At 39.3% G+C, this 27,419-nt stretch overlaps 2 protein-coding genes across 6 annotated transcripts in view; one reads left to right on the top strand and one right to left on the bottom strand.

Annotated features, from left to right (window-relative positions):
• Positions 1 to 704: 704 nt before the first annotated feature.
• Positions 705 to 26,733, bottom strand: PDCD10 (programmed cell death 10). 5 transcript variants are annotated; one of them, XM_038416973.1, is made up of 8 exons: positions 26,542 to 26,733; positions 18,710 to 18,923; positions 15,062 to 15,115; positions 7,756 to 7,873; positions 6,688 to 6,814; positions 4,080 to 4,158; positions 3,467 to 3,549; positions 705 to 1,186 (listed from the first exon to the last, which is right to left on the bottom strand). In XM_038416973.1, exons 2-8 carry the CDS (start codon positions 18,803 to 18,805, stop codon positions 1,105 to 1,107), a joined length of 639 nt encoding a protein of 212 aa, XP_038272901.1. In that variant the 5' UTR covers positions 18,806 to 18,923; positions 26,542 to 26,733; the 3' UTR covers positions 705 to 1,104. The 5 variants fall into 5 exon arrangements, with proteins under 5 accessions (XP_038272901.1, XP_038272899.1, XP_043347747.1 ...); XM_038416971.2 differs by having other exon boundaries at positions 26,547 to 26,731; XM_043491812.1 differs by having other exon boundaries at positions 26,649 to 26,728.
• SERPINI1 (serpin family I member 1) overlaps positions 26,478 to 27,419 on the top strand; it is an 85,227-nt gene continuing 84,285 nt past the window's right edge. Inside the window, exon 1 of the mRNA XM_038417314.2 lies at positions 26,478 to 27,003. The gene's annotated coding sequence lies outside the window, so the exon portion shown is untranslated. The remainder of the gene's footprint in view (positions 27,004 to 27,419) is intronic.

The following is a 27,419-nucleotide window of genomic DNA, read 5'->3' as shown; positions in this document are numbered from 1 at the left end:
TCATGTATAATGGATATACATTTCAGAATATCATCATTTGCTGAACAAAGTCAGCTATGTGTGTGTATATAGAGAGACAAAAAAAATTAAGTATTGTAATTCAGTGCTCAAACTTTAAATACTTAAGATAGTAATAAAGAAAATAAAGTGATACGGATTGGTGTTGTGCAAGCTTCCTTCCTGAACAAATATTAACAGCGTACCTAGACCTGTTAGCCAACAGCCTCAGCAATTACAAGATGTATGTTAATTAGATGTCATAGTTAGGATATAATGAAATGCTCACTAGGTTGCCTGTCACATATTTTAGCTTTATTTGAGATTTAAACCAGATTTGACAAATTACCTGTGTAATTTGTCAGCAACATGAGTGTAATTACACTGCAGTACCTTGCCTTTAATCTTTATTTATTTTTAAAAACAAAATGGCTACTTTGAGGTCCTTTGTTTTGTCTTTATGATTGAATAATAGACATGTAGCTTAGTATCTTACTCAAAGTTTAACAATTGATCATACATTTCAAAAAAGTTTGCTCTCAGATTTAAATGGAAAACAGGAAAGCTCCCTTTTTTTAATGTTGTGATTCAGAGCCATTGACCTAAAACACCCACATAATTTTCTTTTACTTCTTACGTCTAGTGAATATTCTTAAATTATAGGGAAACAGGTTACACATTTTTTGTTCACATACAAACAGACAAACTAACAGATGTAAACTATTTATTGAATATTTGCCACCAATGTTGTTAAATACATAGTCTTGCAGTTTTTCGCATTCAAGTTAAAATGTCAGAAATAGAACATCAAATATTTACAATTCTTATAAGGAATGTTACATAATGACACATTAAGGCGTAAATTCTTTTGGCTTATAATTCTGAAAAGAATGATAATAGCAAAGTGATGCAAAATCTTCATCGTGAGATTATGATTAAGCTACATTTTTACAAAAATATGGTGTAAGATGGCAATAATCCCATTCGAAATCCTGCATTAGGTCCCTTCAAGAGGGACTGATAATTTATACAGTCAAAACTTTAAAATTTACATATAAAGGTATCCTATCCACCATTGAAAAGTACAACTCTCAACATATACAGTTTTCAGGCCACAGTTTTGAAGGTTTGGAGTATCAAGTTGGTTTGATGAATTAGTCGGTTGGCACTTACGAACACATTTATTGCCCTGTTGTAAGAAAAGAAACATATTTCAACACCAAGAACGGTTTCAGATAAATATGGACTGCTTTAGAAATACTTTATGCAATAAATATTAGTACCAAATCTGGACAACTACATGCATCCTGGCTCAGCAAAACATCACAGTGAAGCACATTCAGATGTTTTGCAGTATAGCAGCCTGCATTCAATTTACAGCTGATGACTAGATATCACAATCTTGCATGCCTTACCCATGCAAAGAATACTAGCAACTGATGGTAGGATCTTCAATATTTTTGGCTCCTGAAAATTTAGTTAAAAAACCCAAAGCTAGCTAGAGAAAAGTGGAAAGTGGGCATTAAAGGCCTTATTTTCAGAAGTGATGAGCACTTACAAGTCCAGCTGAAGTTAACTGGAGTTGACGTTTGCCATTTTCTCCCTCATCCCCATATAACAGGGCAACTATACTGTGTTGCTTCAGCATTGTTTAGTCATCTTTAATTTAAAAAAGACCAAGAATGAGGTCAACATAGATGGGATTTTTCACCTCTCTAATCCATAATTGTCAGACTGCTGTCATTTTGTTTGCTTTTTGTTGCACTTTTTTCTGGTGCCTTTTAAAAAGTCTTGCTTTGGGCCATGGCCAGTTTTGTGCAGGTTGTATCACTTCTTGTATCCAAACATAGTCAGTAATTCAAGTCTCAGATGGAATCTCATACAGTATTTTTCAGACTCTCCAGATCCTAGCACTGGCTCTTCTATGCTTTAAGATTATCAGATGAAAGGCACTACAGAAGTGTAAATTATTAGTGTGTGTTTGTGTTTGGTCTGATAGCTTTTGTTAATCATCATTATTCCAGGTTTCTAGTTTCCCACGCTAATTTTGCCTTTTTTTAATCATTTGTGTAAGCCTGTTACTTTCAAATATATTTTACCATGCATATTATGGCATATTCCTATACTAGAAGACCCCTTCAAAGTTGAATAAAATCTTATTTATAACGCCTGACTGATGTCTGATTATTATAGGAAGCTTGCTCTTTCTCCAGTTTGTTGGTGTTCTTTACATTCCTAGTACAGACTTAAGAACCGTACTACTCAGAATTACACTTTTAACTGTGAAACTTCGAGGCCCTGCATTGCAGTCACTGTCTTCAGGCTGGTGACAGGATTCCCCCACATTGTCTGTCAGTGCCACTCTTAGCATCTGGTTCAAATACAAAGATTCCCCAAAAACACAATGGAATACCAAGAGTGATTCTCCCCGTCCTCCAAAGATAGTTGAAACACTATACAGTTCACCTCAGATATAATCTTTCAGCTCTGGCAAAAAACATATTGTGTACTCTGCATGAATACTAAAGATTCCATTCACTTGTGTGAATGTGTGTAACGAGAGAAATATTGGCCAAGCACATTCCTATCTCTATAAGATCTAACCAACAATACAAATTTGCTGCTATGTCCTTGACCAAAATTTCTTCTCTTCTCCTATTCGTCTGCAGACTATATCTAACTGGTGCTTATATGATCTGAAAAGTACTTTGAGATATTGTGGTATGAAGAAAATTTCCTAAATGTAAACTATCAGGGTCCTGTATCCTCGTGGCAGTTCTACCATTGATTTCAAAGGGAGCAGGGGAGGTGATCACTGGTGGTTTAAGTTATCACCCTCATATTTCCTTCATATAATGAATGGTGCAATGTCTCCACAATGCTCTCAGCCTTTGTTGACTGACACAACAGAATGGAAAATGAAAGGCGGCTCTCCTGCATGGAGACAGACAAGCAATACCACTTGGCTGAAGATTCCGCCTGCCTCCAAGACATGTATTAGACTATGAAATCAGATCATCTTCATAACAGTAAGTGACAGTGAAATACCATGGCACAAGTGTATTCCAAAACACAAAAAGACATGAACCTTAATGAACTGCCTTTTTTTAATATATGAAAAATTAGAAGGCACATAAAAAAATGTAGACATCTATATTCAAACTGCCATTCACAAACCACTAGTTATAAACATTAAATATCTGTGCAGATTTTTAGTTGGCTTACCTTACTATTGTCCTGTTCTCATAGCTACATATACTATAGAAAGTGAATCACAATATTCAAAATTACACACCTGATTACTTTGTGTTGATTTTTAAGTATTCATGGGTTTATTCTCCCTTTACAGACACACGGAGAAATGAAGATAGACAAATGCCATGGCCATATGAGGCCAAGTAATTTAACACCACATAAAAGGGAAAACACACATTTGTTGTTGTGAAGCTGCATTCAAAAGCATACTTACTTTCCATCTTTAAAATAGGTTTTCAGAGTATCACTGAAACTTTTGGAGTATTTTACAAACTCTTTCTTTTGGTGCTCAAGTGCCTAAAAATATACAAATCCACAATTAAATAAAAAAATCTAATTCAATACCTTTACAGAACATATTTATAGTAACTCATCAGTAACAAGCTACAAAGGACTAGGGAGCAAAACCAAAAAAAAGAGTGAATTAAAGACATGCAGAACCAGGAATTCAAAAGATTTTGAAATGAAAAAGGTAAGTAATGGAATTTTTAAGCTTCTTGTCAGACATTTCCAGAAAATGAAAAATTTAATACAATGTTTAATTAATTTAATACAATATTTTTAAAATGATACAACACTGACACATCTATACATATTAAAAACCCATGCATATTGGAATAAATAAATAGAAAAAAGTATATGGCCTTAGTGACAGATTTGAGTTGATTACACTGCTCTATCTTTTCTTTTCATTTACACTTCCTTCTGACTTGTCAATGACTAGCTAAATTCCAGCACTCACCCATACACTATAAGAACTAAAGATCTTTCATATTTATGTTTAGTAGTAATAATACAATACTACATGCAAATCTTAATTCACGTACCCTCCGGTTCTGGTACTGATATTTCTTGAAGACATTATTTACTGTGTCAAGAAGTTCCTTTATTGCACTGGCAATGTCCCTATTTGATTTAAAAAAAGATAATTATAACATTTTAAATTAGCCTAATTTAATACTGAATTTTAATCACTTTCAGGAAAAAAAATCATATTTGATACTTACTTCTAAAGAATTTTATAGAAATAATGTAGATATGATGCAGGAAGACCAAATGCAAAGAACTAATCAGATTATATAATACTTAAATCCAAATTAAGTTTAATGTGCTCCTTAGACTCTGAAAGCTAGCATCTGCCCAATAATATGGAAACTTATGTTAAACAATACTATATACTGTACTCACTTGTTTAACAGTAAGAACCAAACTGTGCCTTCAGTATGCACACACAGTTCCTAGCAATTTAAGGGATAGTTGCAAGTGTGGATCTAATAGCATAATTAGATCCTTAATGTTTGTTCCAAATATGAAAAAAAAATCATCCATTATGTACCTTACATTTAGGGTACCAAGGGGCTCAAAACAGTTTGGGATTCCTTGTAGCTTGTCCAATCACACCAAAAAAATTAAACTGCCTGGCAGAAAATGTTCACATCCAGTCCTTTTGAAAGCAATTTGATGTCACTAACCCACACATAGGACTAATGTGTATAACAGTATCTAGTTTTGCAGGATTTAAAATCAATTTGAAACAAGACCAGCTAGCATCTCTCTTATTATACTAAGAGTGGTCAGAAGAGAGTAGTTATTGTGTTGTGCCACTTTCTTTGTATCAAAACTGTACAACAGTGTGCACGGTTTTATAAACATCATCATATAAAATGTCAAAAATTACACTCTATATGCAGTTTTACTATCATCTTACCAAAATTAAAAATTGCATTTCAGGATGTTTATAATCCCATTTCTTAGTCACTGAGCAGAAAGCAGAGATCTAGGTACTCTTCTGATAAAGTGCTACAGGCCATTTCCTGCTTGCAAAATTGCTGACACTTTGTATCACTGTATCAATCCAGAACAATGAATCCAAAAGTTCATTGAAAACAGCCCAACTAATCAAGATTAAGTTTTCGCATAGAAATGACATCTTTGTCTGACCCTTTTTGTTTCATGTTTAACATTAGCAGTTTTCAGTTATATAACTGTTCCCCTTAGCTTGTGAATTTCAAGCAAACACACGCTTGCTGTATTGTTGGGACATGAACGTATCTTCCTTCACCCCACCCCCTTTTATAAAAAGCAAAGGCACTGCCTCAACCCTTCTATTGAAATGTCAAGCTCTAAAAGTGAAGACTGCCACACTGTAAGACAAGGACTTGGGAAAAACAAATCAAACCCACATATGCAGTGGAAATAGAAATCGAGAATGGTTAACCAATATAGTAAGCCAGTGCTGTTTATAAAGCCAGGAGTTTTCAGTCAGTACTATACAAAAGGACTTAAAAATACCAGTACAAACATGGGCATGTACAAGTCAATCAGCATTAAGAAAATCTACCCCTTCATCCATCAGCATCCATTACATACACACATACTTTAGTAAGTTGTGTTGGTGGCAGGGAAGATAAACTATTGACATTTAGATAAAAAAAGTACGTTTATCTGGATACAAGATATTATAACATGTATGGATAGCCTCAAAACCAATAAAATTGAGTTCTAAGATTTACACATTATATATTACACAAACCCCTCTAAAATCTCAGTCAGTATTGCCCCATCTGTGCATTCAAAAACCCCATTAAAAAAAACAAACAAAAGCAAGTAATCAAAATATAAAGTGTACAAATTAAATAGCATTATATCATCGTATTAGGCTAACCATGTAATTCTAGGTTTCAGAGTGGTAGCTGTGTTAGTTTGTATCAGCAAAACAAAGGAGGAGTACTTGTGGCACCTTAGAAACCAACAAATTTATTTGAGCATAAACATGTAACTATAGATTCAACCATTTTCAAATAAGCTGCATCTTGTGCTAAGTTAACAACTGTTAGCATATACAGCATTATTATTAGTATTATTATTTTTCATGGGCATTAACAGTGTTACTACCATGACATTGATTTGTTTTATGGTCTTAGGCAAGTCACTCATCGGTTGTGTGGATAAGTTAGTTAGTCTCATGCAATTATAAACTACCTACATAATCAATCCTGTCCTATATTTATTCATACTGTGATTTATATTTTATTACTATGAGACATAATCTCTATGTGTAAGTGAAATATTGTAAAGGTATTTATCATACATTACAACAGAACTACTTTTTAATATATATGCAAGATTAGTTTCTACGATCATGAAAAGTCAAACTGCAACCAATGTCCTACTTAGCCCAAAACAAGTACAGCACAAGCAAAAGTAGTACAAAACATCTTAATGCCCCAGTGCTTCTTCCACATGCTACACAAAGATGCAATGTACAGCATCTCTGAACATGCTGGTCCATTCCTCCAGAGGAACACAGTTCTGCCAAAATCTCAAGGAGCACTGAAAGCACCACATTACATCACTAAAGCACATATAATATCTTAATATCCAAGTCAAGGCTTCCAGCTTGATCTGCAGATAAATAAAGAATGCAGCACTTACTTGATTGTCTGAAGAAATCTCACTCTATCATTGATCTCATCGGGAATCTTACTGAGAATCTGTTTAAGTGCTCGTGCCTTTTCATTTAAGTCTTGGAATTCTGGCTCTGGCCTTTCAATCATATACTCTGATAGGCAAAAAAAATTACAAGAAATGACTTACCCTCAAGTATATTTTTAGTGGCACTGTGAATATTACTATTCATAAAGCTCCATCAGTACTTCAAAGCAGTATTTTAAAAGAAGTACACAGACCAGCATTATGCATGTGCAATGGATTTCTATATCAATAGAAGCATAGTCTGTTATAAATGCTTTTATTTGATTTTATCCACTCAATCCAAAAAACCCAGAACATTCATTATTTTAATGTAATTTACAAAAAACAATCCAGGGAAGATCCACTGAATGGAATGACTGCATTGTGCTAATCCAATACAGTCTGAAAAGTTTACCAAATGGAGTGAAACCCTCTTACAGTGAATTCCTGGTTCTATCAGGGAAAAAAACACTACCATATTAGAAAGAACATTTTGCCTCCTAACTTGTGGAAAAGGCAGATTTCATGCTATAGTGAGTGAACAACATGCACTGTACATTCTAATAATTTATCATTTTCACTGCAAGGTGAATTATGCTTTTAGAATTACAGAATATAATAAATATGTAAGTTAAATTACATTTATGCTTTTTGAATTATGCTTTTAGAATTACAGAATATAATAAATACGTAAGTTAAATTACTATGTCCAATAAAATACCCATACCACTACAAGTGCTTATTGTAATATGGTTTTTCCTATATTGCAATGGAATTTGTAAAAAAAAAAAAATGCTCACTATTATAGGGGATTCATTACAGCAAGAAGTACAGGATTAACCTGTACTTCCAATGCTAAGATGAAACCTGTCCCGAAAAAGAAAACTGACAGATTTTCTATGCTAATTTTCAGATTTAATGTAACATTTGTCTCTGAGAAACAGCATCAAAAAGTAGGCTTATACCCATCAATATCAGAGAACATGCAATTAAATACAATTCCCACCGCCCATTCCCAGAGATAAATACCTTCTACGTCATCTGCAGCCATACGCAGAAGAGACTCTGTAAAGTTCACGTCTACACTTTTTTTCTCCAGAATTTTCATAATGATGTCTTGTGTAAGACCTGGATTTTCTTTTTCAGCCTGCATTATAAAGAATATTTTGATTATGCTTTAAAATGTCACTGAAGTCCTAAATATTTCTTAAAGCTAAATTTCAATGGGACAACAGATTGTACATACAAGATCAAATTATTAGGGACTAGAGCAGTTGAATAGTCTCATAATAGCAGACCACTTTGTAAAGCATTTTTTCCACAATCGCATCAAAGTGTTTTTGCATCAGGAATTTTCCCAATAAGTAATTTCACTCATTTCCATGAAAATCATTTACGGGTATCTCACACTCTCCGTTTAACTGGTTTTACCCTCTGAATAAAAATTGAAAATATTAAAATTATATTGACATAACATAGAAGACAAGAAGACATTTTGTATATTTCTATTTAATTCCTCTCAACTGCATTTTTTTCAGGTTACACAGATATTGTGATTTTCAATTTGTCCTCATATCATAACTCTCACATATCACTAGTATTACTTTTTCATAGCTTTTCAAATGCTTCAGTGTTTCTTCTAATGGAGTGTCAGTAACAGAAGAGAACACTCTCTGGAGGTGTTACAACAGATCTGCATATTCTGTTAACTGGCTTCATACATGGCTATTGCTCCTTCTCGTCTTTTAATTATTTTCCACTACTCGCGTTTACTTTAGTCCCTACCACCTACAATTAAAATACATTCCCTTTATAAAGAGATTGTTATTTAAACTCAATAATTCTTAAATATAAATATTCATTTAATTGCAATAAAAACAAAAACGTTATTACCCCTTGAGTCTAATAAAACATATAGGAGGGTGAAATTTTGTAAGATTTATTTTGGATTTACATTTTTGTTTAACAGGTTTTCAAAATCATTACCACATAATATTCAATCATCTTACAATAACACAGTCCATAGAAACAAAGTACTCACAAAGCAGAACCCCATAAAAAGGTGAAACAAACAGAAATTAGAGATGTTTTTACACTGAACTGTTGTTGTAAGCATAAGATGTTAATTCTATATTTATCCATGTAATCAATAGAAGTTTTCAATATACTGTTAAATTATCAGTTTTATTTTGAACTCAGTTCTCTCACCAGCAGCCTAGATGTACTATTTTATTATATAAGTCAACTGTCATAATATTTTCCTATCATATATTTGGATTTAATTTTTTCATCCATCTACTGATTTTTCCATCCACTTTCACTGTTGACTTCTTCCTCTTAGTTTTTGAATTACATGGATAGTATATCTCTACTGTCTTATTTTATTCCAGTCAGGTCATCTTTTGAGTCTCACAACAGCACGTTGCACTGTACTGCACTGACAGTAAGTGAAAACTTCTATGCCTGTCCAAAACTCCATTCCAATGTCAGAGTTCACAGCTTTGTACCCATATACCAACTTGGATTTAATTAAAACTCAAGAAAGAATACCTGGAAAGCTTTTAGGTGGAAACATGGGGGGGGGGAGGGGGCAGGGAATATTTATCTGTAATTCTGTTTCTCTGAATCCATCATCTTGCAAGATTTTCACTCTTACATCTTAAGAATTGGTTTTTTTGGGACCCTTGTGTGCAGTTGTAATCCTCAGGTTTGCTGGTGAGGAGACAGAGCACTTTGGTATTGAAGCTACCCTAACAGGTTTACAAGATGAAGCCAAGTCTGCATCAATATTGGCAGTGCTGGCGTTGAATCTCAGTACTCAATAGGCTTGGCTGACGGGCTTTAGCTTTGAAGATTTTACTCTTCCAAGCATTCTGGACCAGCCTCAGTACTGGACTCACAATAGTCTCCCAGGGAATGCCTCAAAGAGAGCCTGAAGGTACTTCCCGCATTTTTTCAGTGTTTTACGTGACATCTACAAACATATGTGGCCCTCCTACACATCAGGGTTGACCTAGAGAAAGTCAGAACAAAAACATGATCACTAGCTAGCATTGGTCTGTCATGCATTGACAAGGTTGGAACCCATGATCATCTTCTTAAAATAAAGAAAAAAGAAGCACCAGTATGCTGTGCTTTAAGGGCATTGAGGAAAACACTGAACCAATATATACAGAATAAGTGCTGAGACAGGTATAGAACAAGGCATTGAGATGGAAGGTGTTGCGATGCCTAACAAATCTGATGCCAGAGCATCTAGACTCAAGTGCGGATAGACAGAGAACAATGCTGACACTGGAGCATTGTACATTTACAATGATTTGTAAATTTACAATTTATAGAGAACGCTGAAGTAGTGCTGAGGTTCTGACCAAAAGAAAAAAAAAAATGTTAGAATGCTAAAAAACTACCAGTGATGAAAAGGCTTCAAAAATACAACCACCATCAGACCTGACTGAAAGTCAGGGTTACTGCAGGTGGACAGCAAATAAGACATTGTTGGGATCCCATGAAAAGCTGGAAAAATGACCAGCTCGAGGCCAGTGTCCTGTAAGGAGCTCCTCCTCCAATCATGGTCAAGAAGAAACTGATTGGAACATTTGGAGGGCAGCTTTTATACTCCACGGAGTACCTAGCTCATGCTCTACTCTGCTACTGCTACCCACAGGATCAGAGAACTTTAAAAGCTAGTGAACTACCAGTCTCACATTAAAAAGCTAAGACTATGAAGTGAAAAGCCTGCATAGAATGAACTCTTTAGAGTATATGAATTAGATTTCTCAAGATAGTCGGTACATACGGAGACTTATCAAATGCTTATTACTTCCACGGTATATCTTTTAAATGATTGCCAATGACAAGGGATGGCCAACAGCATTCTGTACAGCAGAGTACATTCTAAGCCCTGTATCAAGTGAAGTATTTCACTATTTAGTTGTATTTTTTGAGGTAATACTTTCATGATGTATTTGCTGCTAACAAGCAATAGCAATGATATCAAAGCAATGTTCTGTGCCTCTAAGGCAGAGGAGGGCAAACTACGGCCCGCGGGACACCTCCTGCCCAGCCCCAGAGCTCCTGGCCCAGGAGGCTAGCCCCCACCCCCGCAGCATCAGCGCTCTGGGCAGCCGGGTAGCACAGTTGCAGAGCTGCGGCCTGACCCGGTGCTCTGGGCGACGTGGCTGTAATGCTGCCAGCCACCAGTGCTCTGTGCTGTGTGGTAAGGGGGTGGGGGGGTTGGATAGAGGGCAAGGGAGTTTGGGGTGGTGGTCTGGGGGCAGAGGTGTGGGTAGGGGTTGGATGGGGAAGGGTCCCCAGGGGTGCAGTCAGGAATGGGGTGGGGGGTTGGATGGGGCGGCGGGGGGCAGTCTGGGGACAGGGAGCGGTTGATGGGGTAGGAGTCCCGGGAGGGCTGTCAGGGGACAGGGGCGAGAAGTGGGGGGGGCGCGGATAGTAGGTGGGGATCAGGCCACGCCTGGCTGTTTGGGGAGACACAGCCTCCCCTAACCAGCCCTCCATACAATTTTAGAAACCTGATGTGGCCCTCATGCCAAAAAGTTTTCCTGCCCCTGCTCTAAGGCATGTCTACACTGCACACTAAACCCAGGCTGTGTCTCAAGACCCTCTTCTGTCTGCACACAAATCCATCCGACTGCTTATTGCCATGGTTTTATTCATCACAAACATATATAGTTCTTTACAGAAAACACAGCAAGGCCCTGCCCAGAAGAGTTTGTATTTCAATACCTCCACTATAATCACTGCAATTTTCCCTCTCCATATACATACTTGTTTATGTTTCCAGAATGTCATTCCAAAAATACATCTACAGACTCAGTGAGAGAGCAGCTTAACTTCAATTAAGTCAAACCAAGGCAACAATGAAAAATGTACTGCAATAAAAGTTGTCTCATTGATGAAAATTAGTCTTCAGGGAACAAGATATCAGTGTTTTAGAGCAGAAATCAAGTACTATTTATAATCTACATAGGCACCAGGTGCTTGAGATGCAAGTGATGTGACTCACCAACAGTTCCCCTTATATTTCAGCACGATACGTTGACACCAGTAACTGAATCTTAATCTCTGTTCAGAAGGATCTAATACCTCATTTGCAGAAGCTAGCTAAGGAAATGTGCCCCTGATTGTATCAAATTTAATTATGCCTGTGTATTAATAGTTTGATTAATGCATTTAAGACCAAGCCCAACTGCAGAGTTGGAATTTCAAGAAGGTAATAATTTTAAGAAGTCAAAGTAGATTATAGTACATACTCCTACATTAAACTGTATTTTTATGGAGATGACAATAAATATTTAGTTTAAAATGTTTATTGCAATATATGAAAAATTTACACTACAGTTGATTTTAAAAAAATACACCTAGCTTTCATATTACAGAAGCATAATGAAAAAAGTCAACAATCTTTCTGTATTTCTGTTCAGTGGATCTTTGGATTGTTTCTTTGCCTCCTGTATAAGATTTTGTGCAGCTAATGAAAAGAAATCTAAAGAACTTTTTCTGTTTTATATCTGAAGAAAGGTAGAAGGGCCAAAGCTACTCTTAAATACATAATTCTTACCTGATCAAGGACAATCCCATTCCCTACTTTTCCCCACTATCCTCTCCTAGAGGCAATTTCCTGTGGTTCTGTCATTATCTTTTGTGAATCAGCATGGAACACTGAGTATCAGTCTAAAATGTGACATCAGTTTTTGGTCGAAAAAAAGTTACAAATTTGCATGGATATTCTCTATTTTTGTGGGACAAGCATGAAGAGAACGTCTCAAGATTTAATTTGTAAAGAACCACAGAGTCTGAGTGAAAATCTTATCCATGCTCGAACCCCTTCATGCCATGTAAACAGATTGGAGTGGTGTTAAAAGTCCCTCGAAGTCTCATATACAGCTGGGAGAAGATTATGGCAGCACAGCAACAGCAGAAGAGTGCCATAAAATTACCTCCAAATGACATCACCTCAACTGAATCCAATCTGAACTAGGAGAACAATGGGATACTTCAAATCAGTAAAATTAGGCTGCATATTTTTACTCTGCAAGCTCCTCGGCAGCTCCAGGGAAGCTTCTGTAACTCAGTCAAAGCTCTCTGCACCCAGCAAAGCAGTCCAGATTAAGCCACCTATGTACCCACCTGAAAGTCACTCCCTGGATTGAGAGTTTGTGCTAAACCTCTTAAGTTATGTGTATAACGTACACTAAACCTGGATCTGTGGGATACGGGCTTGTGGACTCAGTATTTCCATTACTATGCCTGAGAGTCCACACTGCACTGTAAACCTGGCTTTACAATTGCTGGACCCAGGTCTCTCAGCCTTGCTAACACATCCATATTGCACTACACAGACCTGTGACCTAAGCCACAGTGTAAAAATGACATGGCTCGGTTCTGACCCACCCCCTAGCACAGAGGTGGGCAAATTACGGCCACAACCTGGCCTATCAGATCTTTTAATCTGGTCTTTGAGCTCCTGCTAGGGGACAGGGTCAGGGGCCTGCCCCACTCTGGTGCTCCAGCCAGGGAGCTGGGTCGAGGGCTTGCCCCGCTTCATACGTGCCGTGGCTCTGCGCAGCTCCCGGAAGCAGCAGCATGTCCCCACTCCAGCTCCTATGCATAGGGGCAGCCAGGGGGTTCCACATGCTGCTCCCGCCCTAAGCACCGGATCTGCAGCTCCCATTGGCAGGGAACCACGGCCAATGGGAGCTACAGGGGCAGCATCTGTGGATTGGGCAGCACACAGAGCCACCTGGTTGGCACCTTGCCTCCACATAGGAGGCAGAGGGGGGACATGCCGCTGCTTCCAGGAGCTGCTTGAGGTAAGCGCCACCCGGAGCCTGCACCCCTGACCTCCTCCCTTGCCCTAACCCCCTTCCCCAGCCCTGATTCCCCTCCTACCCTCCAAACCCCTCACTTCCAGCCCGGAGCACTCTCCTGCACCCCAAACCCCTCATCCCCAGCCCTACCGCAGATCCCACACCCCCAGCTTGAGCCTTCACCTCCCCCAAAACACACCTCAGCCCCCTGCCCCCATCCCAGAGCCCCCTTCCAAACTCTGAACCCCTCAGCCCCAGCCCAGAGCCCCCTCCCCTGCACCTCCCAGTCTGGACCCCCTTCCTGCACACTGAACCCCTCATTTCTGGCCCCATCCTGGACCCATGCCCCCAGCCCAGAACCCATACCTCCTCTCACATTCCAGCCCCCTGCCTCAGCCCCAAACCCTCATCCCTGGCCCATCCCAGAGCCCACACCTCCAGACGGAGCCCTCACACCCTCCTGCATCCCAACCCCCCTACCCCAACCCTTAGCCCTCTCCAGCGCCCTGAACTCCTAATTTCTGGCCCCACCCCAGAGCCCGCACTCCCAATTTTGTGAGCATTCATGGCCCACCATACAATTTCCATACCCAGATGGGGCCCTCAGGCCAAAAAGTTTGCCCATCCCTGCCCTAGCAGGTTTCTAGGACTCTGGTCACGAGTGCTTACTGATCCAAGTCAGACTGATTTGGGTGTAGGCAGAAGTGGGGCTTGAGGCAGAGCCCAGGCTTAGTGTGTAGTGCAGACATACCCTTAGAGGCACAACACAGAATCTCACGCCTACTGCAGAAGAAATTTGTTTTAAATTTCAACATTTTTTTCCCATCTTAATTCCAGGCAAGATTTCATCTGTATAATCTATAAAAGCATTAAAATTAACTAGCCTAAAGCCAGTTTACCTCCTGCCATTGGGCGGGGGGGGGGGGAGGAAGAGAAGGAGGCTGGGGGCAGAAGAGAACCACATACACAGTAGAATGAAAACTCAAGAGGATCCTTGCAGAATTTCCATTGAACTGATTTACTGGAGATAGAGTTTGACTTAAGCAATGAGCAGAGTATTCAGAATCTACAATCCACCCATCTCCTACTGTACATTTAATGTGAAGTAGCAGTTGACAGTAAGTCTATACTAATGATGATTTTTATAAGTATCCTCTACTAAGGCTTTTTTAATATCAAAGGTGCTTAATATCAGTACATTCAGCAATGACACAAAATAACTATCTCCCCCATCAGTCCAGTACAGAATAGCACAAACTTTTAAAACCAATCATACAAGTTTGAGACAGACCAATCCATTAGTCTTTCCAAAGAAGGGGAAGCTGGGTACTCTCCTTGAAGGCCATTTGATTCTTACCAAATATTGCTTCTAAAACAAGATGGCACAAAGGGAAAATAGAGCAATAAAGCTGAAAACGCATTTATTTTAAACTGTGCTTCAAACATTTATTTATAGCATTTTTGAGTGAGACACAACTTTTAATCTTTCTTTATTAGTTTCTCACCTTAATAAAAGCTGCTCTCAGGGTCTGAGCTGCAGATAGGTTTACTCGCTCTAGCTGCAATGAAAGTTTAGAATCATTAGTAACATGAAGTTCATTAAATCAGGAAAAGTCTGAGCCTCTGTTTGGCCTTCTCTGCCATAATGGGGAAAGACAGAACAAACAAGAAGCACGCAGTTGGCGGTCTCAGTTGAGGGACAGAGACTTGGAAATCCGACCACTAAGAAGGGAAGATTTTGCTCACTGTTGTCCCAAAATAAGCTTTAAAAACTGTAATGCTAATGGATAAGGCAGGAGTGCTGATTCTCCACTGTATGCTCCTGAAGTCAGAGAATTTGACTCAAAGACAGAAGGAGGTTGACCAAAACCCAGAGCCCCATGAACAAGTCTAAACTATTTCCAGTATTTGCAGGAAGAGACATGGCCCAGATTGGGGAAAAGATGTCACAACTCAGAACTAACAAACAATCTTGCAATATAGAAAGTTACATTTTAGATTAAAATTATGTTTTAAAATAGTTTAAATTGGCCTTTATAAAAATAAAATATTCACTTTGTATAAAGCAAACCCTGCCAACCTCAAGGACTTCACCTAAGCTGAATCCGTTCTATACTGGGAAGATAATGGGATACGTCATATCAGTAAAACTGGGTCGCATATTGTTATTTAACTAAAATTAAGTATTATCGCATATTGCTGTCTTAGGAACTTGCAGAGTGTAAAAATTCATTTTGAATTGTGAACAATTATCAAAGGATTGACAAAATTCAGCATAGACATGAAGACTACAAAATGTATCATGCAGTAGCAGGAATATGCATAATACTTAATCTTCTAGGGTACACTATGCCAAGGAAAATGTTAGTCCTTTTCATCTTATTCAAACTAGAACTTTAAGGGACAGCAAAAAAGAACTAAACTCAAATTACTCATGCCAGTAACAAGTTTTTTGTTGTTTGTTTTTCCTAAGTTTCAATTTGTGCATGCGTCTATATTTGTCTATTGTCTATATTTATTTCTACCAGTGTTAACATTCTCCTGGGATCATTATTCCCTCAACAAGATAAGCCTTACCATTGAGACCCTAGAGTCACCAATACATACGCTCACCACTTTTACATTTTAGCCAGTTTAACTGTTGCAACATCATCTGCTTTCACAGATTGAGGCCAACAGGGAGCATTATGATAATCTTGTCTGACCTCCTACATAAGATAGGCCCAAAGAATTCACCCAATAGCTTCTGCATCACACTTTTATCTTCTGTTTGAGCTACAGCATACCTTAAAAAGATATCCAATTTTGATTTAAGACTTCAAGTGATGGAGAATCCATCGCATTCCCTAGGTAAATTGTTACAAAAATTAATTAGCCTCGAAGTTAAAAATGTGCTTCTTATTTTTAGTTTGAATACATCTAGCTTCAGAGTCCAACCACTGGATCTCATCATGCCCGTTTCGGCTAGCTTAAAGATCCTCTACTAATGGATCTCTTCTTCTGTAGGTATTTATAGACCTTGTTCTTGTCACTTCATAACCTTGGATAAATTAAGAAGGCTGAACATATTAAGCCTCATTATAAGGCATATTTTTTAGCTCTCAAATCTTCCTTGTAGCTTTCTTCTGAACCCTTCCCAATTTTTTGACATCCTTTTTCAAGTGTGGACTCCAGAATTGGACACAGTATTCCAGCAAGTCACACTAATAGCATGTACAGAGGTTATATCACATCCCTATTTCTGCTTGCTATGCCCCTCCTTAAACCTTCAAGGATCATGTTCATCCTCTTAGCTACAGTATCACACTGGGAACTCATTCAACTGTCGTCTACCACGACCACTAAGTTATTTTCAGTGTGGCTACATTCCAGGATAGTCTCCCATCCTGTAAGACCTATGTTCTTAGATGTATGACCTTGCATTGGGATGTATTAAAACAAATTTCAAATAGGCCCACCTTTCCAAGTGATCCAGGTCAGTCCATATAACTGATCTGTTTCTATATCATTTATCACTCCAATTTTTGTGTCACCTGAAAATTTCACCAGTAATGATTTTATTTTTTCTTCTAGATCGATAAAGATACTAATTAGTAATAATTCAAAACAGACCACTGCAGGACTCCACTAGAAACACCATACCCCTGAGATGACAATTCCCCATGTAGTTACTTTTTGTGATCAGCAGTTAACCAATTTTCAATCTATTGAATTTGGGCTCCACTAATTTTGAATGGTGCTTCTTTTCTTAGGGGAAGAAAAAAAACAGAATACCACATGGAACTAAGTCAAAGAAGGGAAAGTACATCATCAACCACATTTGTGATCACATCAATAAATACAAAGTTTATCCAACAAGATCTCTTTTCCATAAACCATGTGGATTGGCATTATTTATGCTACTACCCTTTATTTCTTTACTGATTATCCCATATCAGCCTATGATTCTGCCTGGGATCAATGTCATCCTAACTGGCCTAGTAACCCAGGAATGCCATTTAACCTTTTAAAATATCGTTATGACTTTAGGGAAGTTCTAGAGAATTGGAATAAAGTTAATGATCCAAGATCCATTAAAAATCGATTATTCAAAGAGCTCCTTGGCCAATTCCTTTAGTACTCCTAAATGGAATTTTTCTGGTTCTACAGAAGTTAATGTTTTTAACTTTAATAGTTGCTGCCTAGTTACTGATGGACTAGAAAGTATGTCCAACTTTGATAATTCAGCACTCATTTTACCACATTTCTGGATTAGCCCTGTATTCAGATTTAAATTTCCCACCTATGCAACATTTGCAGATAACCTTTGCTGTCAATACAGTGATCTTAAGGCACGACTTGAATATGAAACAATTGAAGTGACCCATGAATTACCTGCTGTTTCTATTCTGATCTTACAGGAAAGGGTCTGTTCATCAACCATTTTACACACAGAGTTTTAAAATTGTACTCTGATTAAAAGATCAGTGATGCACTACAGTGATCAGTGATGAAACTGATCTATTTTAGGTTCCCACTACTTAAACGTAGCAAAAAATCTAACTTTATAAACAGTAATCAAACCATTTAGGTGTTCAGCTTTGCTTCGAGTACCACAAAACGCACAGATTTCTAGCACCAGGAGATCATTTTCTTTTACTTTAAAATTATATTTTGCTGTTAAATTCCATCTTGACTTCCCAAGTCACAAACTGGGGCATTGAAATAATTTTCCCAATGGAACAGTATTCTCTAAAATAGGCATTACTTTACAAAGACAGGCTGCATTCTACTCTTTTCTCATTTCTAAAATTGGAGGGGGAGGGAGAAATCTACTGCTACTTTAAGTTTACGTTTTTTATACTTGCAGCCTGACATCTCTCTCTCAAGGTCCTCCTTCTCTCCGCAAAACCAGAGTTAAGGAAAAGATTGGGGCAAAAAAGAAAAAACTTAAATTGTTGAAGATTATGTTAAAGGTTGCTGATGGCTTTCAAGGATAAGGAGGATGAAGAAATACAAAAAAAGAATGTATGGTAGACTTGAGGGCTTGGTAGAACATCCTTGCATATTAAGGCGAACAGCATGCATTAATTAGTGTGCCTCTTGCCTTTTAGTTTCAGGTACCTCCATGTCAGAACAAAGTATTACACTATGAACAGGAGAAAACAACTTACCTCATTAAAAACAGGATACATAACAGCATAGAGTGGCATGGAAACCATAGAAGTGGTCTCTGCTTCATTCTTCAGCTCTTCCATTGTCATCCTCATTCAAAGATCCACTTCTCAAGAAAAATGCTATAAAAGCAAAGACTCCTCATTCACTGAAGTGTTTCTTCTTTTTCCTCGTCGTGCAAGAATACTTAAAGGACTTGAAAAATAAATTGCCCTGGGAAGGAGGAGAAAATACATATTATAAACACTGAACTACTGCCACAATTTTCAGATGAAACGTTCCTACAAAAGGTTTCAAGTAGCAGATGTAGTACCGCATGATAATTAGAGAAAAAACACATTATGTTCACAAGAAAAGAAACCCTCAGTGAATGGGATTTCTACTTAATGAAGTTCTGAAATTTTAAGTCACTGTAGCCCATGCAAGAATTTGTTTTGATAAGCAAGGCACTACTGGAAAGGCTACAGCTTTATCTCAAGTTGTCATACTCAACTTTTCTTGAAAAAAGTATGGAAAAGGAGAATGAATTGATTCTTTCCTTATAGGATTCATGTTGGAAGCTCTCACCACCACTAGTGAGCAGAAACGCAAGATTTCTAAAGACAATATAATTCACATATGTAAAATGCACACTTTTAAAGTGATATGTACTATAGACCTGAAATGGCAATATATATTTACAGATGCACAATTACTATAAACAGAAATACAAACATACAATCAAATTTTAATCTATACGCTTATGTATCTAGTTTCATTTTCTTCAATATAATCCTAATAATCACTCATTACAAGATACAATCAATCATCACTGCAGGCTTTTTTCTGCTAGCTCAGTTCTCGATATAACATCTTGCCTTTAAACAAACAGAAATCTTATGTCTTGTTACTACTCAGGGTGTGTCAGCAACTATGTTAGCTCAATGGAAAATAGTTGTTCCAGTAACTGAATCTGGTACTTAGAGGTTCTCCACCCTATCCAACCCATCTAACTTGAAGAGCATATGAGCACTGTATTGAAAGGGAAATACTCATACCTCTAAATTATCTGGTTCATGAGAAACCCACATGACAGAGGTACCATATTACTCCAACTTGAGGATTTATCTGTGAAAGGGTGTTTTATTCAAACATCAAACCTGTAACAAATATTAAGGGTTTTTTAAATATAGAATTTAATAAGGGACTTAATTGTCTTATTATAGGTCAAGAGATCAGTCCATTTTTCTTACTCATCTGTCCCTTTGTCTCATGTTCTGGTTTCTATCAACCAGGTTAACCCCATTTTAAAGTTAATTTGGGCTGCATGTTAACAGTTTTAGAATATGGTGTTGGTATAACAAAGTTTTCTAAGCTGTATATCTATATATATTTATTCCAACGGGAAAGCTTGACTACAGAATGGCAGTAGAATCTCAAATGCTATTCATTACAGAATCGTTGCATACCTCCTTTATCACCTAACTTTGCATGCCTTATTTCTGTGTTATAAAATCTTGTTAATGCAGGATCACGCAATATTTTATATTAAATAACTTATTTTTAGGAGGGATATCATCTTAAAAGGTGCTGAATCTCTTCTGTCAGCATAGCTGTCTCTACACCAGGGGTTTTGCCAATATAACTGTGTTGGCTAGGAGATGAGGTTTTTTTCACACCCCTGACCAACACAGCTGTGGGCAACAAAACTTTATAGTGCAGAGGTGGCCTTAGTGTCTGATCTGAGGGAAAAGGCAAGCACAAGCTAGCAGTTGTACACTGCCCGAGACACAAGGAAGGTTGACAAGCAGTCTGTATTCAAACCAGCTCACCACTGGCTTTTTTGCATGGAGAATACATGCTCAGGCTTAAGTGTAGTCTGTGTTGTGTAGCCAATGCATATAGAGTGTACAGAGTAAAGGAGGACCTCAATTAAATCTAAAGAAAGGGACTCTCAGCACATATGTAGAGTATGAACAGGATACATACAGTGCATTTTCCAGAGGCTGAATGTGAAAACAGTACAAAGACTCCAGACGTCAGCCTCCTCCAAGGATTAAACCAGTGTGCATTCAAGCCTGTATTCCAGTCCCTCTACTGACTCAATCTGTTTCTGCTGCTAGTTCAAGGACGTGATTCTAACTTTTAAAGTTGTTAATGGAGCAGATCTCAGCTATAGTAGAGACTATCTCTGTGTTCATGAACAACCAAGACAGCTGCATTCCTCTGGTACAATGCAGATCACAAAGCACGGACTCAAGCAGGTGAACAGGAGATAAGGCACTCCCAGTTGAGGGGATTTAGCTGAGGAACAAACTTTCAGAGGACATTAGACTAACCCAGACAGTGACCATATTCAGGATATGCTGCAAGACTTTCTTGATAGAAGCTTTTCCACAATTACATTTAAACGAATAATCCCAGCCTCCCTAAAAAATAAAATAAAAACTTACCCCAAGTAGAGCTTCCTATTACCCAAACAGCCAAAGAATCTAAGAAGTCACTTAGGGACTACCTATGCCAATCTAAAAGGACAAGTATTTAGAATGGTAATGACAGCCAGTTCAAAACCTAGGGTAGAGATGTTCAGACCTCCTATACTGGCTAAGACAATAAGAGAGCTAAGTGCACACCTGGCACTGTAAAAACATAGGATATTGTCTCTGCTCCAAGGAGTTTAGCTGAAGTTGGCACTCCAGCTCATAACACGGTGGTGGAGGAGGAGGTATATTGACTCAACTATACACAAAAAATAAGATGTAATGTTATCATCTATGGCCCATAGCAAGACGGTGGGCTGAAAGAATGCTGTATCTCTGAACCCGTATGGTAGAGCAGCAGTTCTCAAACCGTGGGTCAGGACCCCAAAGTGGGTTTTAATGGGGTTGCCAGGGCTGGCTTAGACTTGCTGGGGCCCAGGGCCAAAGCTGAAGCCTGAGGACTTCTGCCCTGGGCAGTGGGGCTGGGGTTACAGGCCCCCCTTTTACTTTGTCTCTCCCACCCAGGGTGGTGGGGCTTGGGACAGGCTCAGGCATTGGTCTCGATAACAGAAATTACTACATGATCCCAGAAGTGGGTCACAGTGCAATGAAGTTTGAGAACCCCTGTGGTAGAGGATTCACAGGACAATGCATTTAGTATTCGTGGTGGTAGTAGTGGTCTATGGCTCATAATAATGGAAATGAAGTAGGATGCGAAATCTCTGGCACACCTTGGGAACCCACTTCAGTTATAAGCACAGCTACCATGAAGCTCATGGAAATTCTAGATTTCCAACAGAGTTCAGGTTCTTTTTTATTTGAATTTACAAAAAACTTAGAACATTACCTCCCAGTGGACCTTACTATATAGTCTTATTATACATATAAGCACACAGACATCTATATAAACACACCTATTCTAATCCGTAGGTGAATTTGCAAAAATTAAACACACAGTCAAGTCAGAAGTAAAATCAGCAGGTTATCCTTACTCTAAAACCAGGAAAATAGCCTACTACTAAAACCAAGTCCTAACAATACCATTGCAGAAAGCTGCCTTTATTGTGCTACTCCCACCCCAAAATCCTGGATAATTAGAGAGGCATTACAGCATACCTTGAAGATTAACAAAATCAGGTTATTCAGAATGCAGGCCTAAAGGAAAGGAGGGAAAAAAGGCATGCTCCAACGCTCAGCCTCTCATAAAAAAATGTCTGTCCCAGCTCCCACTCCTTTATACAGAAGAGCTTCAATGCAAGCACTAAACCAACACCTTAAACTCCACCTGAAAACCAAGAATTCAGTGCATATCACAAAGCACTGATGTCATGTGTCCCATACAAGGTACACCACTAAAGTTGCAGATTGCTGCATCCTGCCAGTTGACAGTGTACAGTGCATCTCTATAACCTTAAAGTGACAAAGGCATGGACTGCAGTAGCAAGGTCCATATCCAAACAAAATGGTCCATCTCATAGCTAAGCAAAAAAAGGGGGGAAATGTCTTCCTAGACACTTACCATCAACTCCAGTTTGCAAGATCTACAAACAAACAGAATATACCAATCCTCAATAAGAGAGACATGATAATTTTTTAATTGTCTTCTGGCTGCTTCCCTCAAATTACCAGCATTGCCTTCGTCTTACCCTGATTGAACTTCAGCAGCTTATTTCCATCCATACTTCAAACATCAGGCTAAGCAGCGGAAGTTTCGAGCTGTATGTCATTAGCGTACTAAAACCACCACATATACACCACCTCAATAATCTTCCCAAGTGGGAAGATAGGTTAGAACCCTGTGGAATTCTACATGACAGCACTCTGGGGTATGGAAAAGCAGTTGCCTGACATCACTTTTTAGAAAAATGCAGAAAAAAGAGGCTATATCCCATCAACTCCTCATGATCAACTATATCAAAAAGCAGTACTTATTAATCAGCATGCAAACAAATCCTCATCTATCACCAACAGGAGGTCTCCCAATACCACCAGTACAGTCTCAGATCAAGATCAAGATCATCTGAGGTATCTAGGTACTCAGAATTGTCTCCGCACAACCTTCCCTATAATATTTTCCAAAAATGGAAAATTGGACATCAGACAATAATTTAGCAGATTCCCAATGTCAAGTGTTGGTTTCTTGAGCAGAGGCTGCATAACAATTTCCGCAGAGAAGCCACCATCCTACCCTGACTATGGGAAGCACTGCTAACCTGCAGCAAGTTCTTCCTCACTTTCTCTAGACAGAGAAAAGATAAGTGTTCAAATAAGGCCAGGTTGAGGAACAATGAACCCCCACCATCCCTAGTTTCAGAGTAGCAGCCATGTTAGTCTGTATTTGCAAAAAGAAAAGGAGTACTTGTGACACCTTAGAGACTAAGTAATTGTAACTGGCCTAAACTCAACTAGAAAAAAAATTAGCATTTGCCCTGACTAGATCCTATCCTGTATTCATGGAATCAGGCAGTTTGGCTCTTATCTATTTTTATCTGCAGAATAATCAGAAACTTCCTAACAGGAAGGGCTTAATCCAGTCACCAAGTGAAGATAGGTGGCAATGTTTGTGATTTGATGACAAACAGTAAAATGTGGTTTGTTTTAATCATGTTCCAACTTTATGAGTAACTTAAAGTTATTTAAGTTTCTAAATGACTAACCAAAATATAAACCACTATACTAAACAAATTTTTGTTTGTTTATTTTAGGAAAAATTGTGACAAACCTGATGATCAGTTCACTTTTGAAGGATTTTTTCTTTTAAAGAATGAAAATTTAGTTTATGTAAAGCAAATATCGTTACATTTACCGGACCACTGAATCACATTAGAAACTTGATGAGATCAATAAAAGTTAAACCACTATAACTAAAACTTTGCCAGTCTAACTGGGTAAAAATAAAATAAAGTAAAAAACGAACATGCACTCATTTGTATAGATTCTAGTCTCCCCTGCCTCAAACACCAAGCATTTATCAGGGTACTAAAAAAATGCTATCAGAAAGTGAAATAATACCCCATTAAAGTTTCAAAACTGGCTTGCCCAAAAAACTTTCCAAAATTAAAGAGCCACCTACGCAGAGGCTATACTTGAGAAACTGTATGGCAATCAGCTATTCCAAAAAAAGTTCTATGTGTATAGCAAAACCAAAAAAAAAAAAAATCAGGTATTTTATTACCTTTTATAACCTATAAATTTTATATTTATATAGAAATCATATAGACAATTATAATTGGGTTTACTTGTGATAAAAATGCAAATGCACATTGTAAATTAGGTACATTTCACTGTTGTGAATATGGCTGAGTGCCACCATTTAAGAAGTTGTGTGAACAATTTACAAAAAAAAAAAAAAAAAAAAAAAAAAAGGAGTACTCGTGGCACCTTAGAGACTAACAAATTTATTAGAGCATAAGCTTTCGTGAGCTACAGCTCAGCTACGCTTCGGAGCTGTAGCTCACGAAAACTTATGCTCTAATAAATTTGTTAGTCTCTAAGGTGCCACAAGTACTCCTTTTCTTTTTACGGATACAGACTAACAAGACTGCTACTCTGGAAAAATTTACAGAAAACATGAAAGTCTACCAGTCAGCTTCGTTAGTTTTGCAATTCACTCCCATCTCAACACATTATTTTGAAATACTGAAGTTCAATGTGAGATTAGCACCTCAGACAGTCAAAAGGCAGATAAACTTATAGCCCATTTTTAGTATCTCTCTACCTATCACTTACACAAGAAAGGCATCTTAAATTGGGCTCCAATTTTTGTACCTAGCCAAATTAAAATGATTACAAAACCTAAAAGAATTAGCAAAGATCACACCACTACCATTTGGTCAAGCAACAAATTATCGGCATGGATGCAATGCAACCACAGCAATGAACACGGGGAAGGTAACAGCACGCATCAGTTTCTTTATCAAGTTTTCTCCCGCTATGCAGTCTCAGGAATTTGAACATAAAGCTATTGTTCCTATCCCTGTGATTTAATCAGATGCTTCTAGAAATTAAAATGCAGCATATATTTTAGAAACCAGAATGTAAAACTAACCTCAATGATACCACAAGCCACCAAGTAAATTGATATTGTGAGGCTGAGACATGGTGGATATCTTTTATTGAAATGAGGATTCCGGTGGCACCTTAAAGACTAACAAATTTATTTGGGCATAACCCACTTCTTCGGGTGCCATGCTTATGCCCAAATAAATTTGTTAGTCTTTAAGGTGCCACCCGACCCCTCACTGTTTTTGTGGATACAAACTAACATGGCTACCCCTCTGATATCTTTTTACTGGACCAACTTCGGCTGCTGAGAGAGAGAAGTTTTTAAGCTACACACAGCTCTTCTTCAGGTGAGCTTATTTCCTGGGATAGGGACGCAATAGAGCCTTGGCCCTCATACTGTTAGGCTGGAGAACAGAAGTCAACCAGCCTTGACAAGCCTTGTTTAAAGGGACAGCCAGGTTACAAACTATGTGTTTTAAATTTTCCTTAAGTTCCTCTACAGTTATTAAACTGGAAAAAACACATCAGCATTTATGCTGTTTACTTTTTGCGTTTGATTCAACTTGGATAACAAATAGGTCAATTTCACTTTCTGCTTCTCATGCACAGGACTGCAAGATTGAAGTTAGAAAGACTAGCAAAGGGAAGTTATGAATGACGCCTATCATTCGATTTTGTAAATATGTTATAAAACCTACATTTATAAATCAAACCAAAGCCCCTTTTTAAAATATTACATGCCACGGACACACAAGACACACATCCAGGCCAAGATTTTCACAAGTGAGGGAAGGTGCCCAACTTGCCATTCATAAAACTAATAAATCCGAAAATCAGGCCCCCTTAAAGAGGTCTCAAAATGTGAGGGGAGGGGAAAGAGCCACACAGAATCACTAGCCCCTTGGCCTCCGGCACGCAGAGGGCTGGGGGAGGGGGGCAGGGGTGAAGCCTTGCGCTAGGGCCGAAGGGCAGCCCCTCCGGGCCCGGGTCTGGCTGTACACCTGCCCGCCGCCGGCTGACCCCCTCAGCCTGCTGCTGTTAACAAGGGTGGGGAGATGCCCGCCCCCGCCATCCCAGACCCCTTCCCCATCTTAGGACATTACCAGCCCCTCCCTCACAGCGGCTCCCGATCTGCCCGGCCTCAGATACCGCCCCCGCCCCACCGGAGACCCACAGCTCCTCTGGGCGAGGCCCTCAGCCGGGGCCCGGATTCTCCAAAGCGTCCTACGCCCCTAACGCATCGTAGCCGCGAGGGAATCACCAGGCCCTAGGAAAACACCCTAGTCACCTTGCCCGGCCCGTAGGAGCCGAGCGCTTCCTCCTCACCCACCGAGAAGAGGGCGCGCGCACACAACCCGGTACCTTACCTTACCTCCCCCACCCTCCTCGGGGACTTGAACGCTCTTGAGTAGGCTCCGCCGCCGCGCCGGAAGAGCCTGCCGAGAAGGAAGCGTCCGCCGCAGTTACCACACACCAGGCGTTGTCCGGAAGCAGCCCGCAGCCGCATGGGCCCCTGGGACCTGTAGTGCCGTTCCAAACAACTACCACTCCCGCCAGGCAATGCGAGGGGGCGGAGCGGGAAGCGTTGGAGGAGGAGCGGAGGGGGGGGGAGAGCTAGCCCAATCGGCGTGTCGGCCTGGAGGAGGGGGCGTGGCCCCGAGGGGGCGGGGCAGGCGTGAGAGTATGCCGGCGTCGGTGGACGCCTCAGAAACAATTCCTGAGGCGGTCGCTGTGCTCGCGGCTGCTCCAGCCCCGGGAGTAGCCCCGGTCTAGGGGAGCTGCGGCGGGGGCGGGGGGTCCGCAGTGGTTGCAGGAGCGCTCCAAGGGAGGTAAGCGCCGTTAGGTACTTCGCGGTGCGGGTGCGGCTGCGGGTGCGGCGGCGGCGGCTCCCCGCCCTAGGAAATCATTTGGTAGCTGCCCCACCTGTTTAATGCATGGCAGAGGTTTGCATGCCAGTGGACTTCGCATTCATTGTTTGGGATGTGTTCCAAAGTCCCCCTCTGACCGCTGCTCCACATCTATATGTTGCAATGTGTGTGAGTCGTTTACACCTAGCTCGCTTCTCGGTTATTGAGAAACCTCCCTCGGTTTCGGGCAGCCCCAAACCCCGTGAAATAAATTCCTGAATGTGGGTGTGGGTGTGACCTAGTGCAGTGGTATGTTTGTCCCCACCCCAGCCCACCCATTGCATTTTTTTTTTAATCTTCTATTTTATTAAAATGTTGTTTCTGTCCACGCCCCAGTG

Source organism: Dermochelys coriacea, chromosome 9 (assembly GCF_009764565.3).
Source record: "Dermochelys coriacea isolate rDerCor1 chromosome 9, rDerCor1.pri.v4, whole genome shotgun sequence".
Classification (NCBI taxonomy): Eukaryota; Metazoa; Chordata; order Testudines; family Dermochelyidae; genus Dermochelys; species Dermochelys coriacea.
Note: the sequence above shows the minus strand (reverse complement) of the source record. Positions and strands in the feature narration are given on the sequence as shown.

Bases quoted from the DNA above. Each gene is read 5' to 3' on its own strand.
- PDCD10 (XM_038416973.1), bottom strand. From the start codon at position 18,805: ATGAGGATGACAATGGAAGAGCTGAAGAATGAAGCAGAGACCACTTCT. The intron at 3,550-4,079 runs GTACGTGAATTA...GTATATTTTTAG, and splicing joins ATCAGTACCAGAACCGGAGG to GCACTTGAGCACCAAAAGAA. The intron at 1,187-3,466 runs GTAAGTATGCTT...TTCTTACAACAG, and splicing joins ACCTATTTTAAAGATGGAAA to GGCAATAAATGTGTTCGTAA.